The 15,313-nt window shown below is 44.5% G+C and overlaps 1 protein-coding gene across 4 annotated transcripts in view; it reads left to right on the top strand.

The window, feature by feature from the left end:
• Positions 1–10,383: 10,383 nt before the first annotated feature.
• LOC126866083 (visual system homeobox 2-like) overlaps positions 10,384–15,313 on the top strand; it is a 50,623-nt gene continuing 45,693 nt past the window's right edge. For 3 of the 4 annotated variants that reach the window (XM_050619191.1, XM_050619192.1, XM_050619190.1), the window contains exon 1: positions 10,384–12,679. In XM_050619191.1, coding sequence (XP_050475148.1) covers positions 12,214–12,679 — 466 coding nt within the window. In that variant the 5' untranslated portion in view covers positions 10,384–12,213. The remainder of the gene's footprint in view (positions 12,680–15,313) is intronic. The other variant, XM_050619194.1, reaches the window with a different exon arrangement.

Raw genomic sequence — 15,313 nt, 5'->3', positions numbered from 1 at the left:
TTCGCAAGAAGCAGGGGTGAAAGAAGAGTTACTAACGTAACTAGCGTGCTTTCATGTATGGTACTACACGTGGTGATGCCACTAGAGCAGAAGTGCCAGAAGATTCTCCGAGTTTGTTAGTAGAGGCCTGTTGCGTCTTCGCTAGCCTCGGGCCACGCTGAAAAATCTCTGGAAAGCTGGCTTACGAGGAGGAAGAAAATACCGAGAAGTGCCAAAAGCGACAATCCGTACTTCTTTACCTCTTGGGATACTCGAGACACGCGTCGTCCAAGATTCTAAACCACGATACTAACAGAATGATGTTGCCCTCTGTCGAGTACCTTGTTTCTTCCCGAGTTTTTCATAAACAGAATCTAGTTGCAGCTGTATCTTCATCGAGAAACTTTCGAATAACGGTTGAAAAACAAAGAACTGTTCCTTTCCTTCGTGCAATTTCCGACTGGGTATAATTTCTAATTGGATTTCGTGTCGGAAATTAAAGCTATCAAGCGATACGTAAAGAACCTTTGGTTATACGACGCCCCTGATCAATTTACTGGTCAAACGAATAATAAGACAGCTGCATCATCCAGCAGCGGTCGAAATTTCTCTCTAACCATCATCTGTACAGACCTCTTCAAAGATCCACCACTTTCTAAACCTGTATCGAAAGTCTCGAGCGAACGGATTCTGAAAATAGAAAACAGAAAGAGCTGGCGCATCGGTCGGCTAACTCTCGTTGCCTCTAAATGACTAATCAAGTAGTCAACCGTAATTATGTCTCGCCAGACCTATTACCCTTAACCACCCTTCTTCTTCTCACGTCTTCATTGTATCAGAAATCGAACATCGTTGAATCATGAGACGTCGATTCGCTTTCCATATGTCCTCACTACATCGATTGATATGGCATTGACAGCGAAAATTACAATTTATAACAGCATCATCCGTCTCTTGGTTTCTCTTAACTCGGCGATGAAAGATTAAATCGATTTCTTGTTACGTGCTGTCGTGTTAACGCTATCGAATATTCCGGAATCATGTTTGTCTCTTCGTTTTAACAAAGAAATATAAAAGATGGGAGGAAATTAATGTCGAAAATAAAGTAAGGAAAACTGAAGAAATTTACATCTAACAGCAGTAACAGCAGCTCACACTCGAAAGAAAATCCGACCTAGCTTGGAAGATTTTCAAGCGTCAAAGGGTTGAGCGACGTTCACCGAAAACCTCGGTTCATGGGGGTGGTAGGGGGCAAAAGAAGGGTGGCATGGAAGAGGAGAATCGAGATCGGTTCGATGCATTTGCGCGTCTTTTTTTCGAGTAACGGAGCCCGAACGAGAAAAAGCACGTTCGCACCTGGCCCTGGACTTTGATCTTTGAACAAACATGGCTGCTGTAATTTCGTCGTTAAGGGGGCGTGGCACGTGTGATACCATCGTAGTTGCGATGGGGGTCGTGCAAACAAGAAACGCGAACTCTTCGGGGGTTCTGTGCACCCCTTAACAGAGAAGGAAGGTGCGAACACAAGGGAAAGGCCAGTGTTGGTAGACGCGGCTGGGCGTGTAGGTGTTGGTACCTGCGCCGGGCAAGCATAATTATTTCTTAGCGGTGGCGCGGCCCATTGCTGCAATTAAAATGCCGAAGAAAAAAGAACGAGATGCGGTAATGAGAGCGTTTGGGGTGGTACGCGACGTCCCATTAGATATTTCGATGTGTATCCGCAGGAAAATAAACCGAAATCGTTACGCGAATCATTATGGCCGGTTCTTTTTATGCACGCCACGCCTTTATGCGTTCGATGGGCGCAATGAAAATAATATCGCGCGGCTCTTTCCATTTCGCTTCTCGCATTGCTCGTAAAATATCGAAAGTAGAGGTAAATGCGTTCCTTTCTTTCCTTTCGCGCGGAGAAGGACGACAGTGAGTTAGCTAGAACGAATTATGGATGATTACCATCGCTGATTAATTATAAATTAATCAAAAATAAATGAATGGAGTAGAAACACGGAAATTATACCTGTGATGTGCATTCAGGGTGTATCTTGAAACGTAAAAACCTTCTTGTAGAACAAAAATTATGTGTCTTAACGTAAGGACAGACTTCCTATGAATTCTTATACGATTTTGATTGGTCAGAACTGGAATCGTCATTGCCGTGTCTACCTCTGTGGCCGCGAGCGAGCAGCGAATTTCAAGAGAGCAAATTCGCGCATAAACGAGGACAGTGCTTTAATAAGCGAGAAATCGTGACTGTCAAGGAATCGGCATCGAATGATTTCGTGCCATTAAAGCCCTGAGGCGCCTATGGGAACGCGTTGTCTCCGAATAGGGCCAATCACATGGACAGAAGGACCGTGACTGTTGCCGTGCAGCAGTCGAACCTTAATTGGATCGTATAATGAGCGAATGACGCGCGGACCCGTGGCCAATACCAGACGTGCTTAGACCGAGATTTGACACGGATGACAAATCGTGCCAATTCCGCTTATGCATTCAGTGAAATTCTCGTCCCTTGTTATCAAGGAAATGCGAATGGACACGTTGACAAAAATTACACGGCATAAACCGATGCCTATTGTCCAAATTGCACATTGTATACGAAACGAAGATTTTTAATACGCCATGTACAATGTACGTAGTCCGAAAGAAGAGAAAACTCGTTCGACTTTCCATTTAGAACGCAGTATTTCTGCCTTTTTAAGCCGAAGATCGTTTCTTGCGGCACAGGCATCGCAGTCTCTAATCTCTTAGCAGACAAGATCGCCGTATACCGTTATGTGTAGCAAAGACTAGGGAGAATTACCGAATATTTTGACAATACGCTTCAATCAGTTAGGACAACCAAATCCCCATCGTGGCTCTCGTGGTAAGAAGACAATAAAACGTTGGAAAACTCCGCGAGACACCCTTCAACCATCAGTCAATGTGTTAATTTCTCTTTCACGGTGGTAAGAAGGTGAGGACGCAGCTCGGAAAGCGGGGGGTGGGGCAGAGGGGATGCAGGAACAAAAAGAGGAGGCTCTCGCAGCAGAAACTCATAAGTATTTCCTCCCTGGGTGGTTTACACGCCGGATTGGCATAATCTCTCAAATGTCTCGTTTCCAACGATCGCGAACGATGTCGTTACGAGAGAGAAACGAGAAGGAAGCAAGGATGGACGCGACATTCGATGTGAAGGTGTTAACGCAATAGTATGCGTGCGCCTCTCTCTCTCTCTCTCTCTTTCTCTCTCTATTCTCTGTACAACAGACCTGTCTATCTGTGTGTACGTGCGTGTGCAAAGTCGACGAAGCTTCTTCATGGAAAAACGATCCTTAAAGTTTAATATTTAACGAGGGCTCGCTTTCTCCTTTCGTTGGTATAGTAGACGGTCGTATTACTTCGCGATCAGCCCGTTGAAAAAGTTGTATTACGTAATTCCTTTTGAAGGCGTATCCGGTGCGCTATTATAAGGGCAGCCGACGCGCGACCGCGCTCTCTCTTCGTACTTTGATAAATTCCAGAATATTCGTCTTGGAGCACGTCAACGGGTGACTCTTGCCTCGCCGATCAAAGGATTAACTTGCTCCGATTTCAATCGCTGTCGCGATCCTCTGCGGATTTTTCGATTGAAAAATGGAAGAGATACGTACTCCCGTGTGCCGTGTTAAAAGGGAAACGCGCCTGTTAAACCGAACTTTATCGCACCTAAGGTAAAAACGCCTTGCAAAAGGGAAGCGGGTAAATAAAGGGATTTGAAGGAAGATGCTGCTCTGTTGTTTTACTCGCCGGCCTCTTTGAGATTTAGCGTAAAAATCGACCATAAACGTTTGAAATCGATCGGCTTGTCTTCGTGTGAACTTCCGTTTCTGTTCCTTCGTAAGACGAACATTCCGTCGCTATGAGCTTGACTGTTGTGTCTCCGATGAGAAAATTTCATGTTTCATATTTAAACAATTTCCACTATAATAAAAAAGGAAAGTAGACAGAGGACCGAGCAACGTTTCAATGCCAGTTCTAAAAGTATATTTCATTCGGAACGTTTTAAAGCGCGAACGAATTTCGGCGTACGATCATTGCGAGATAGAAATGTTAAAAGCAAGCTATTAAATCAATTTCGCGTTTGTTCCCGTGAAAAAGCGCGCGCTAAAGTATTTATAATAACTCGATGATGCCGGGTGAGCGCAATGGACGATTAACGGAACGGAGTTGGGGGTGGACTGGCATCAACAATGATCAACAAATCACGTCTTTTTATAGTGCGGCGAAAATCTTATCCGTTATGGTATTATAGAACAAATAACTTCTAAAATCGTAGGTACGATGAGGCCAGCAACTTGGACGTCACTTTTCACCACGGAAAAGGTATTCATTTGTCGAACATTGAAGGGATGTAAATCGTGATTTTTGTCGACGAAAATGCTTGCGCTCGTAGCACCGAAACGAGTGTCCTGCGAATGTTTCCGTACACAAAGGGTGTATGGCGCAATTTGACTGTATTGTAAAGTCGTGTGACGACGACGCGGCGTCGATCTTCGCGATACAGCCGAGTGCGGACGCGCAAAATGGAGCTCCGGAAGATGTCAGGGAATATTATTTTCCTCCGGAAGGAGAGAAAGAATTGACCGGAATTCAGTTCGATTCACGGCACGCAGACGGCAGCACGTTCAGAATTACCGACTAGATGTATGCTGCCATCTGTTGCGACCCTCGGGAACTTTGAAATTCACCAGAGATTTTGGAAAAAGTTATTAGATTTTTCAAAACGCGTTCTCCTTATGGCAAGCAACCATTCCCTCGGTATACGTGTGATTATCGATCGCGATTAGGCTTCGTTTCAGGCTGCTTAGATCTCTCTAATCGCTCCCGTCAAGATGGTTTCGTAGAAAGGAAGCGGTGGAATTTCTAATTCGAGTTATGATTCAATCATAGAATATTTCTTTGGAAATTGGCGTAACGATCGACGATATTTTATTCGAACGCTGCGACGAATCTGTGCAATAGGAATGTCTCGTATTATCGAAGCAAGTAAATTGCTGATTGTATTAAATGTTCAATAAATGTTTGACAAATATTTGAAACATGAAATACTGGTGAGATTTGCTAGACAGAAGTAAGCGGATACGTCTTCTTGCTGCGCCTCTTGTCGGATCACCTTGTTTCTCGTTTCACAAAGGAGAATGCACTTCCGCGCGTCATTTAGACGCATTTAATGCAACGCATCTATCCAGAGAACCAGAATGAGATACCACGGCGCCGGTCAGAGCATTGTGAGAAACTCGAGTGGCCGTGGATACTTAAAGGCTCATGGAACGAAGATTAAGAGAAGGACTACCAGTTACAGGCGATGACTGGCTGACTTTTTTGAGAGGCAGAAATTATCTTGTCGTCTTTCTGACGAGCCCTGGGTGGTCCACGTTCGTCCTCTCGGAATACCACGAAACATTGCTAACCGTTAATAAGTTGTCGGAAGAAATGTGTAAGAATCAACGATATAAAAGAATCAATGTGTGAATTTTTTGAGAAAAGGTGCAATTTACTGTCTGATAAGGGTAGTTTGTATTCGGAACACGTTGTGAATAGACATCTTACGTGTTTACAAGTAACACAGATTTAGAATGCGTTAACGTATAAATAATCTTGATTCCATACCTGCTAAATATTTCCTTCCACCACCGTTACGCGAGAGAAGATACGTTAATTCTTCGGTTTACGCGCAACAAACTTCACGACATTTGCGTTATTTGTCATTAACTGCTTAACACTCCGATCTTCTTTTACGTTTAACGTACAATTACCAATGGCAAGCAGTCTCCTCGCGAGAGACACGATAATTTCTATCCAGCAGTGATAATCTTGAGCGACGTGTAGGTCCCGAGTCCACCGCCGTAGGATCAGGATCAGCAGATTTTAATGGCGTCATATCGTTCGCAACAGTTATTCAACTTAAGGACGGGCTAAGCCGAAAGAGATCTAGCTCGTTCGAAGACGTTCGCGAAAAGAGAGAGAGAGGGAGAGAGCAAGAGAGAGAGAGAGAGAGAGATTGGATAGCAGTCGTCTTTCCTTCGGAAAAGGATACTTAGGATTAATCAGGAATGCTGTAATTGAATTTAACATCCGAATTGAGTATTTTCGCTTACAAAGAGCCGAAAGAGAGTGAGTGGGAGGAGGGACGGAGAGGAGCATCAACGGGGGGGGGGGGGGGGCACGAAGGAAGAGAGGTGGATGGTTTGAAGGAGCGGCAGAAAACGAGGACGAGCTGTGTAATTGGAAAAGCTTCGGATTAACAATTTTGCAGGACTCGGCGAAAATGTTCGGGAAAAGAGGATTGCCGGAGCAATGAGATCCTTTCGTTCGAGTTTGCAGGTAGGAAACGCGGCCGACGAAGGGCACGGTCGCCGTTTGCCGATGTTAGAAGTGGGCCTCTTCGAGGAAACCGGGTTTCAGAAATTAATTTACCGGCATTATGCATCGATCGGACTCACTGAGGCTACGTTACGCGCTCTTCGAACGGCGGATCATGGTATTGTTCGAAAATCGTGCTATTCAACTTCTAGAAAGTATCGTAACCGGTATCGTCGCTACAAGTTTTAGATAAATAATCGTCGATTCGTACTCATCCTATTGTCATTGACAAACGTAATGCTTACTTAAACATCGATCTCTTCTATACGGAATAAAATAGCTGAAAAGGTGAAATAAAATAAAGAATGAATTCAAAATACATTTACCGTAAACCGGAAAAGTGTCTCTTAAAGATTTTTACTATCTCGTAAAACCTGCCGGCAGCGTTCGGCACGTTCGTGATCAACGCAACGAAATGGGAGCTTTCGAGCTACAGTTACATCGTAATATCACGAAATTTCGAGGTTCCTAAAGCATTGCGACTAATTTCATATTTCCCGGCGGCGCTCGTCTCAAATTTCCTCTCGTGCGGGGATAAATGATCTCGACTACTATCGTAATTAGATAAATTAACAGAGCGTGAGTTGAGGCAGCCTTGTTCCTGCGCGGAACACACACACGTTACGGGAACGAGAGTGGTTTGAGGTCTAGTTATCCGGAACTAGGATCGCTGCATAGTGCATCGACTAATTGTAAATAGCGCGAGCCGCGAAATAAACGCCCGTTAACTCGCTAACAAAAGGAATTTAATCAATTTGCGATATACGTGCTTGCACAACGATATTTCCTTCTTTTTGTTTCATCGTGTCTGCTCGTTTTTGCCTCTTTCTTCTTGCGTTACGATTGTTTTAAAATACATTCCATTTGTTGCTTGCTTTATTATACATTTCGAAGATCAATTACGTCTCGCGTAACACCCTGTATTCGCTCGAACGATCTTCGCGGAATATTTTTGCCAAGTTCGCGAGCATTAATGAGCGGCAACCTCAAAATTTGCAAATTTCAAACGAGCCAAGTGCGACGATGTTCGACCAGCCTTACCACGAGGTTCGTAACCTCGTGTTTTTGGTTATTCCAACCATCGTGTAAATATTGCAAATTATAACGACATTTCACCAACTTAATCTACGCCCTGAAGGGAATAAAAAAATCGCTCGTATTCAAAAAAAAAGTACGATCAGGGCGTGGATGCGTGTGTGCCCGGTTACCACGCCTGGAATCCTGTTGAAGGAGGCTTAAACCCGTGAAGAGTGTCGCGATCTGATCCGATGAAGATATTTACGCTTCCACGTATGGATGATACGTATGCACACCCTTACACGACCACGACTAGCACAATGCACTGAATTTAGAAGTACAATAATCCGTTAAGTTAAGAAGCAAGCAAGTACTTGATCTGTACAGTCGTTGAAGAGCGCAGCAAACGGGGACCCCCTTTTCCTACTACGCTAGCTCACCACACTTAAATCCAAGCATTTTTTTCAAATCTTACGAAATTCCGCTGGTAACACGGAGTAATTGCAATTTGCGGAATCCACAGGCTTCTTGAGCCTCGCGCTATTTAACCCGTTGGATGATGCCGTTTGAGTGAACGATGATGCGGGTTACACGATCGTGGAACACGAAATCACGAGTCGCTAAGGAAGTTACAAATCACTACGAGCATTTTGTACGTAATTTTATGCGTGCAATCTATCTTTACAATTCTCTTATGAACAAGTCATTTTCCTATATGGAAGAGAACAAGCTGATTGAAATAAGTCGAAATCAAGATTATATTTTACAATACGATATTGATATCAAAACTCTGTTATTCGAAAATTGACCATCGTATATTTTGCACGGAAATTTGTTCCACAAAATAGCACTGCTGAAAGTGAACAATAATCTGTTAATATAAGGAACAAACAAATGAGACTGGAAACGAAGAGACTGTTCTTATACTTCTCCTTAGCTGAAGAGATGAACGCAAGAACTCGGAGATATTTTACTGAAACAAAGCATCGTGCACAAAAACCTTCTCTTTCTTTCTCAGCCTTTTGCTTCTCGCACTGCAAGAAGATGAGCGAGTTTTTCGCCGATAAAAAGACCATCTCAGCATCGGTATTATGCTGCTTTGGAGCTATCGCTGACAAACGTTAGACGAGTATAAATGTTCGCGTGGGGTTTTTCATCTTAAAATGCGAGTGATATCAATTTTCTCGCAAAGTTTCTGACTTTTCTTGTATTTTTCATTCAGTCTTTCTACTTATTTAATCTTCCTCCGTTGCATTATGTACTTAGCGATTTATTTAATTATTTAGTGTAGCTTATGTTGGTATAATGAAGTTGCTAGTTAACAAATTTACATGTTAGGACGATACTTCATTGAAGATTTCCATTAAAAAATTAGACCTAAACCGCAGGTAAGAAAACGTGAAAACCTTTGTTTCGTGGAAGCATCGTACAAATTTAGGTATTGCACATTCTCTCTACTTAGGATATTTTTTAAATTTCATTATATAATAAGGTTAGAAACCTAAAGAACCAATAGTACAAAAATAAAATAGTGTAACGTGTTTACGACGAAGAAAAAAAAACATGGAGATGGATAGATCGGAGCGTAGGTAAAGGAAGAAGACAAGAAGCGAAAGAAAAGCCTCGTTTCCGAAAAATAGCTCAATTTCGAGCGTGGATCCGACCACGGGGCTCGGTAGTCTTTCGAAAAAATTCCCTCCGACACTATCGGGAAACTCACCGCCGAAGATCATGAGTTTCCACACCCTTTCTGTGTTCTTACGGACGCACCACCCCGCCTCACCGTCCACCACCACCTTCAACGCCACCAGCACCACCACCATCCTTCTCAAGTGGAATTGGCGGTGTTGAGAGTCGCGAAAGGCATCCGAGGAGAATAGACCTTAAGTCGGACGGCCTTAAGGGCGTGTTTCCCCTGTCTACTATGGACGGGTTGAGTGATAAATCGATTTACGTTCTGGCCAATGAGGGTTGAAAGTGGTGCTTTCTGATTGGCCCGTTCTTAGACCACACCCCCTTCGTTAATAAAGGTTCTAAGCGAAAGCCAGTTTCACTGTGCCACAATTTTTCTCAGCGGATCTTTACTTCAACTTGGGCAACGTTGGATGTTGAAACCTGCTCCAAGAGCTTTCCAATTGCATGTACGACCATATTTTGATTATCATGATATCCTTTTCGTTCCGCTATCGGTCGGCAGAAGTAATATACAAGTGCAAGATCGTATTTAGTTTCCAACAAAGCATCGTACGCGATATAGATTAATCGATATACCAAACCGCAGCAGATTCGAATGCCTCGATCAAAAATTCTGCTCCGGTTCTACTCTACCTGACAATTATAAACACGAATCTTTCGCATTCGAGTTGCGCGTAATAAAATTTCATTAAACCCGATACTGATCAGCCAATTGCCTTTCCGTAATAAAGTGTACAAACTTTATGTCACGGCCGTCGCGTTCATTTGTCTAGGCAGCAAAACGTTGAGCATCACGGGTTGAATGTTCGCGAGAGCTAGGAAGAAGCGGGATATCTTTGCGAGTTAAGTTCGAAACTCCAGATCAAGTTCTTTTCGCTGTGGTAAACCGGTCTGTCGTAGGCGTAGCCGGTTGAGGCGTTGACATCGGTAGACCCCACCTTCTCGTTGGTAACTAGGGCTATGTCTACCCGGCTGGCCGTCTCAAAAAACCGACCAATCCGCGATGCGAGACGGCCACTGTCGGCGCGTAAAGTAGCGGAGGCGCCTTTGTTGCAAGGGGTCGACGAGTGCTGAAAAGAAGGGCTGAGAGTGGGGTTGTATATGCATCGAGCAGAAAGGGAGGCAGGCGGTGACGAAGGGGAAGGGATCGTTCACGCGAGAGAGAGAGCAAAAAGGAGGAACGCAGAGAGAACGAGAAGGGTAGAGGGGGCCAGAAGTGTCGGAGGGGGTGTGTGGGTCGGGTAAACGCCACCCTCCGCGAAAGGGTATATGTGTGGGTGCGTATACGGCGCACAGCCGCCCCCAGGGGTTTCCCTTCTTCGTTGGCTGCCGCGCAGTCGAGCAACCCTGTGCTGCTCGGCAGCTCAGTTGCCCATCGCCGCGACGACGACACGGTTGCGCCACGACGACAGTCAGACGTTAACGTATCAGGGCTACTCCGAGAGTAAACACGTTGCTTCTCTTATCTGACGCGTAATTTGATTCGTTCGGATCGAGTTTCGAGGGACCAGCAACGCAAGGAGATCCAGCCATCAAGCACAGTCATCGGTTGAAACTCGGCACGCGAATCCACATAGTTTAGTACTGGCCCGATCTTGAGTAGCCGCGGTGGTGCTGTCAGTGAACTGGCTCCGGTGAATCCGACGGTTCTTTTTCAGTGCGCAATTTTTAAACGAACACAAGGAAGCGAGAGAAGAGCTCGAAGTAGCGGGAGTATCTACGGTGTAAGAAGCTAACGAAGAGTATGGAAAAGGAATCGAAATCGGTCGCCGGACGTTACTCGTGATTCCTCGATTATCGTCCGATTCGTCTTGTATGAGGTACCGGCGGAAGAGTTTCAATGCACGAGTGCCTTTCCAATTCAGTAAAGGATTTAGCAGAGGCGAGGAAGACTCTGTTGTCCTTGAAATTCAATCCCCACACGAGGAGAATGAAAGAAAGCGGTTCCACGAATTTCCATGCGCATCGCTAAGGTCCAACCAGAGTTTTGTTCGGTGGCAAGAAACGATGAATAAGCCCATCACGTGCTATCTGGAGCTTGAATAGAATTTCTGAACGAAGATAAGGTTCTAATTGTCTTCGAACGAGTTCAGTTTAGCGAACAAGTCTACCGGTCGGTACTCGAGAAGCGATGAACGCAGGAATCCGTACCTGATCACAACGAAACCACCATTCAACGAAGAGACTAGACGAAAGTGTGAGGTTAAACGCGTAGTTTCTAGACAGTAGATGTGTTAAAGTGTGAAACGAAACACGGGATAATACGGTTGCACCGAAAACAGGAACCGAGTTGTTTCTCGAGTCGCCGCTCAAGTTGCCGTCGCTCGCTGCAAGCTGTCCGGAGTTGCTTCGCTCGACGGATCGCTGGCTTCTACCTTTACAACGAAGATAAGTTGAAAACACGTTACACTAAGCACTGTAATCATTCTCCACGATCGACGAATATTACTTTTGGACACATTTTCAATGATGGAGATTTATGAGAACACTTAGGGCCGCTGACAGGTCCATCAGTCGGTTTCTTCATTTTCGTACGAACGAATACCTCTTATATTTCGCGATATCAACTGAACTGCTCAATTAGTAATCGCTTCGTAGCAAGCCTATAATAAGAATAAACTCCTAGTGATTTCCGAGTTGCTAAAGCTATTGAAAACTATGCGACTGCTCGCCGCAAACCGTCGGATCTCGAGCAAGCGTTATGTCAAGGCCTAGCAACGATAATAGCTTCGTTCTTTTCTATTCGTTTCTTTGACTATACAAATGAATCAGTCTGCGATTTTTAATCCTCTGTAATCATCGTGTACGGTTACGACAAAGCCCAACGAATTCAGCCTTTCCGTTCGAGAGTCTCCAACAGCAGAATCGCTTATAAACAAAGTTCCTAGCAATCGAGACGTTACCTCGAGACGAAAGAGCAACGACAAACTGTTCAAACTTGTAGCGTGGAATAGTCGAGTAGCAGCGCAGGCGAAACGAACAACGATCTCCTCCAAACTTGTTGTTTCAACGAGTTCAACCGAAGATGCTCCATTGACGGGGAGAACAAGCAAAGGATCAAAACGTATAGCATTAACGATAAGTCGTGAGAGAAGAATGTCGTTTTGAGCCGTTAGAATAATCAACAAAGACACAAAAATGCCGCAGCGATCGCCGTTTGCGATCCAGGAGCTGCTGGGGCTGAATGGTACCGGAAACGGAAGCGGTACCGATCGCGGTTCACCTCAAGGATCACCGCCGGCCGGCGTCTCCGCTGTTTCTTACGCGCCTACGGCGCCTCATCACAAGTTATGGGACTACATGCCTAGCTTGACGAATCATCTGGGCAATCTGGGGAATCTTGGGAATCTGGGCAACCTCACGGCCTCGCGGATGGCCTATCTGAATGCGCAGGCGGCCGTCGCGGCTGCCTTCCTGCCGCCGCCCCACCCCCACCCTGCACACCACGTACCGCATCATCAGGTACATCAGCCGGGACAACTTCCGGCTTCACCGGCCGGTGTCAACGTGCATCCGGGTGCACACGCGCAGCACGTACTTCCGGGTACCGCAGTTACCACGAACCATCATCAGCATAGTCCGACTCAGCACACGCCACCCCATGGTGAGTTGATCCTTCGTATCATTTCTTTCATAGACATCGACTCAGAATGCGTTCAACAGTAGATATACATATTCAATTAGTAAAGCTAATTAGGTTTGATTTCAGTTGAGAGATTGTTTATTGCACACCAGGTGCATCAATGACCGTAAATTTGGCGTGAATGAAGATTTGTGAATATGCTTGTTTATAACGACAAGTATTAGTTGAAAAGATTGTCATAATTACAATTATTACAAATTATTACAATTATTACAATTATCATTAAGTCTTTCGTCTTATCGGTGCAGTTCAAAGCAATGGAAATTGCTGGATAATAATTTAGAGGCATGATTATCGTATCCTTACCTTAATTCATAAATTTGTTCGTTACCCGACAGTTTTATTGACATAAAATTGCATCGTTAATACCGAAGGTGCTGCGTTACGTTATTAACGTTCCTTTTGAAAGAAACTGTAGCCCTTTCACAGGAAAACGGTCCTGTCGCGAATTTCTCATTGCTTATTTCCAACGAACTTGGACGAATGACGTTCTGCCGCGTGGCGAGCGTAATGCGTCATTATCATTAAAACTCGCCCCGTTTTTTATAGATGACGATTAAGATGACATTGTTTCCGTCAGATCGTTCCGCTCGCGAGGCGTGGCCCATTGTGCTTCGACAATTATAACCGTACCATTTATTCCACGAATGGAGCCTCTAACTGTTTCTTTCATTTGGCGCGAGGAGGAGAAGGGGGGCCGGCGAAGAATTGATAATTAATTTTACACAAACCGTGCGCGTATTGTGGCCGAGTAACAAGCAACCACTTCGTTCAATCTTAACACATTCGTTAAGACCTACATCTTGGCGAGGCAATCCATAGAAACGGATGCCGTTCAACGGAACAAGGTTCGCGTCTCGGCGGTGCCGCGTTGTTAGCTGCTCTCTCGCACCTAGACGCGAATTTTACAATAATAGTAACCTGAACTTTTAAAACGAAAGGACGGGAACGCGTTTGCTACGCTGCCTATACAAGCCGTACTTCCTTTTAACACGTTGCTCCTTACACTGCCCTAAGCGGCGGCCAAGGAACAAGAAAGAACCGAGAAACCAATTAAAACGCAGCCTCGAACCTAGCCATTGATTCTGCTGCAGTTAACGAACGTTGTAACGCGTTCATCAAGCGCGATACGACGATTCATTCGCCCACAAGCATCGATACATCGTAATAAAGCATTGATCGGCAATCATCGGGATTGCGTTTCAATCTTTAGACAAGGATGAACCCACGACCCTCGCGTGTCACGAACGTTGAAGTAAATTAATAGGCGTATCGTCGTCCCACCGTGAAACGAGCACTTAACGTGCCACTTACGGCTATCACTTGATAGAGAGCCACTCAAGATCGTGTTACCGAAAATTGACGCGCAACTTTCTTATATATCCACGTGCAAACTCTACTGTGTTGCGAGTTTTCGCCCAGTTTTGGGGAAACCGATGAGATCTCGTCAGCTGACCGACAGCTTCACGCCTCGTGAAATCAATTCGTCGATTTATGTACAAACAATTGGGCCTTGCTTGACCAGCTGCCACAAGATATCGAGTAACTACACTCGAAGAAATCGAGTGCCAATTCCCCGAATCGAGATTTACACAAACACGAAACACGGTGAGTTCGGAACAGCAAAAAAAAAAAAATTGCTGGCTGTTCTTCGAGAGATTAGCGTCAGATGAGTCGGACAGAAAGAATAAGGCAAAGAAAGAGGGTAGCACTGGGGTGAGTGCACTGTGGGAATTGAATATTTTTGTCAGAATAATCCCCAACGTTATGAATAATTAGTGGTATAATGAGTTGAGTGTTGGGCAGACCTGCAATGTCTCACCAAAACACAAAGAACCTCGACAAAACGTAAAAATGGCCGCACTCCGACAAACTGTTCTCAACCTGCGCGGACTAACCCTTCGTTTCATTTACTTGAGAATTTTTCTCTCTTAATTATTACAGTCGCTATCCTTTGGACTACCTGTTTATAGAATAGTCAGAGAAGAAAATTATAAAAACTATCGACGTTCATTTGTTTAAAAGATTTTTAGTCGTCAAGTAATTGACATTAAATCATTCTAAATTAATTCAGTTCCTTAAGTAGCAGGCAATGATTGCTAATAGAAATTATTTAAAACCCTGATATAGTATCGAAATCATTCGATAAAAGGCGGAAAAAGTTTTTTTTAAAACTGTTATTACAGCAATAATATGGTGTCTCGAATAGCGTGTAGATTTTATCCGTATAACGAATTTTTGAGAACGATTTTCGGGTGTCGGGTTCCCGGTGCAGCACAAAGGATCTGCCCTTCCATTCAAACGTCACTCTAGCACCTCGTCTTACAGTACAGCATTTATTTGGCGCACTTCATTCGTTCCTTTTTGTCTTAAATCTTGGGCAGACTTAAAGACGAGAGCACAGACCAGCCAACCGCTCGATTTGTTCTCGATAATAATTATATCGATCGCTGTGAGATCGATTACGCGTCGTGACGTTAACAATTTCGCAGGATCTGTCACGTGGAACAGCCCTCTAAGGCCGTTTGGCTCGGTCGTCGATTAAGAATCTTTTGTTCCTTGGGCATAATGGATTCTCGAGCACGAAAATTCGAG

The sequence above is a fragment of the Bombus huntii genome, chromosome 5 (genome assembly GCF_024542735.1).
Source record: "Bombus huntii isolate Logan2020A chromosome 5, iyBomHunt1.1, whole genome shotgun sequence".
NCBI lineage: Eukaryota > Metazoa > Arthropoda > Insecta > Hymenoptera > Apidae > Bombus > Bombus huntii.
Note: the sequence above shows the minus strand (reverse complement) of the source record. Positions and strands in the feature narration are given on the sequence as shown.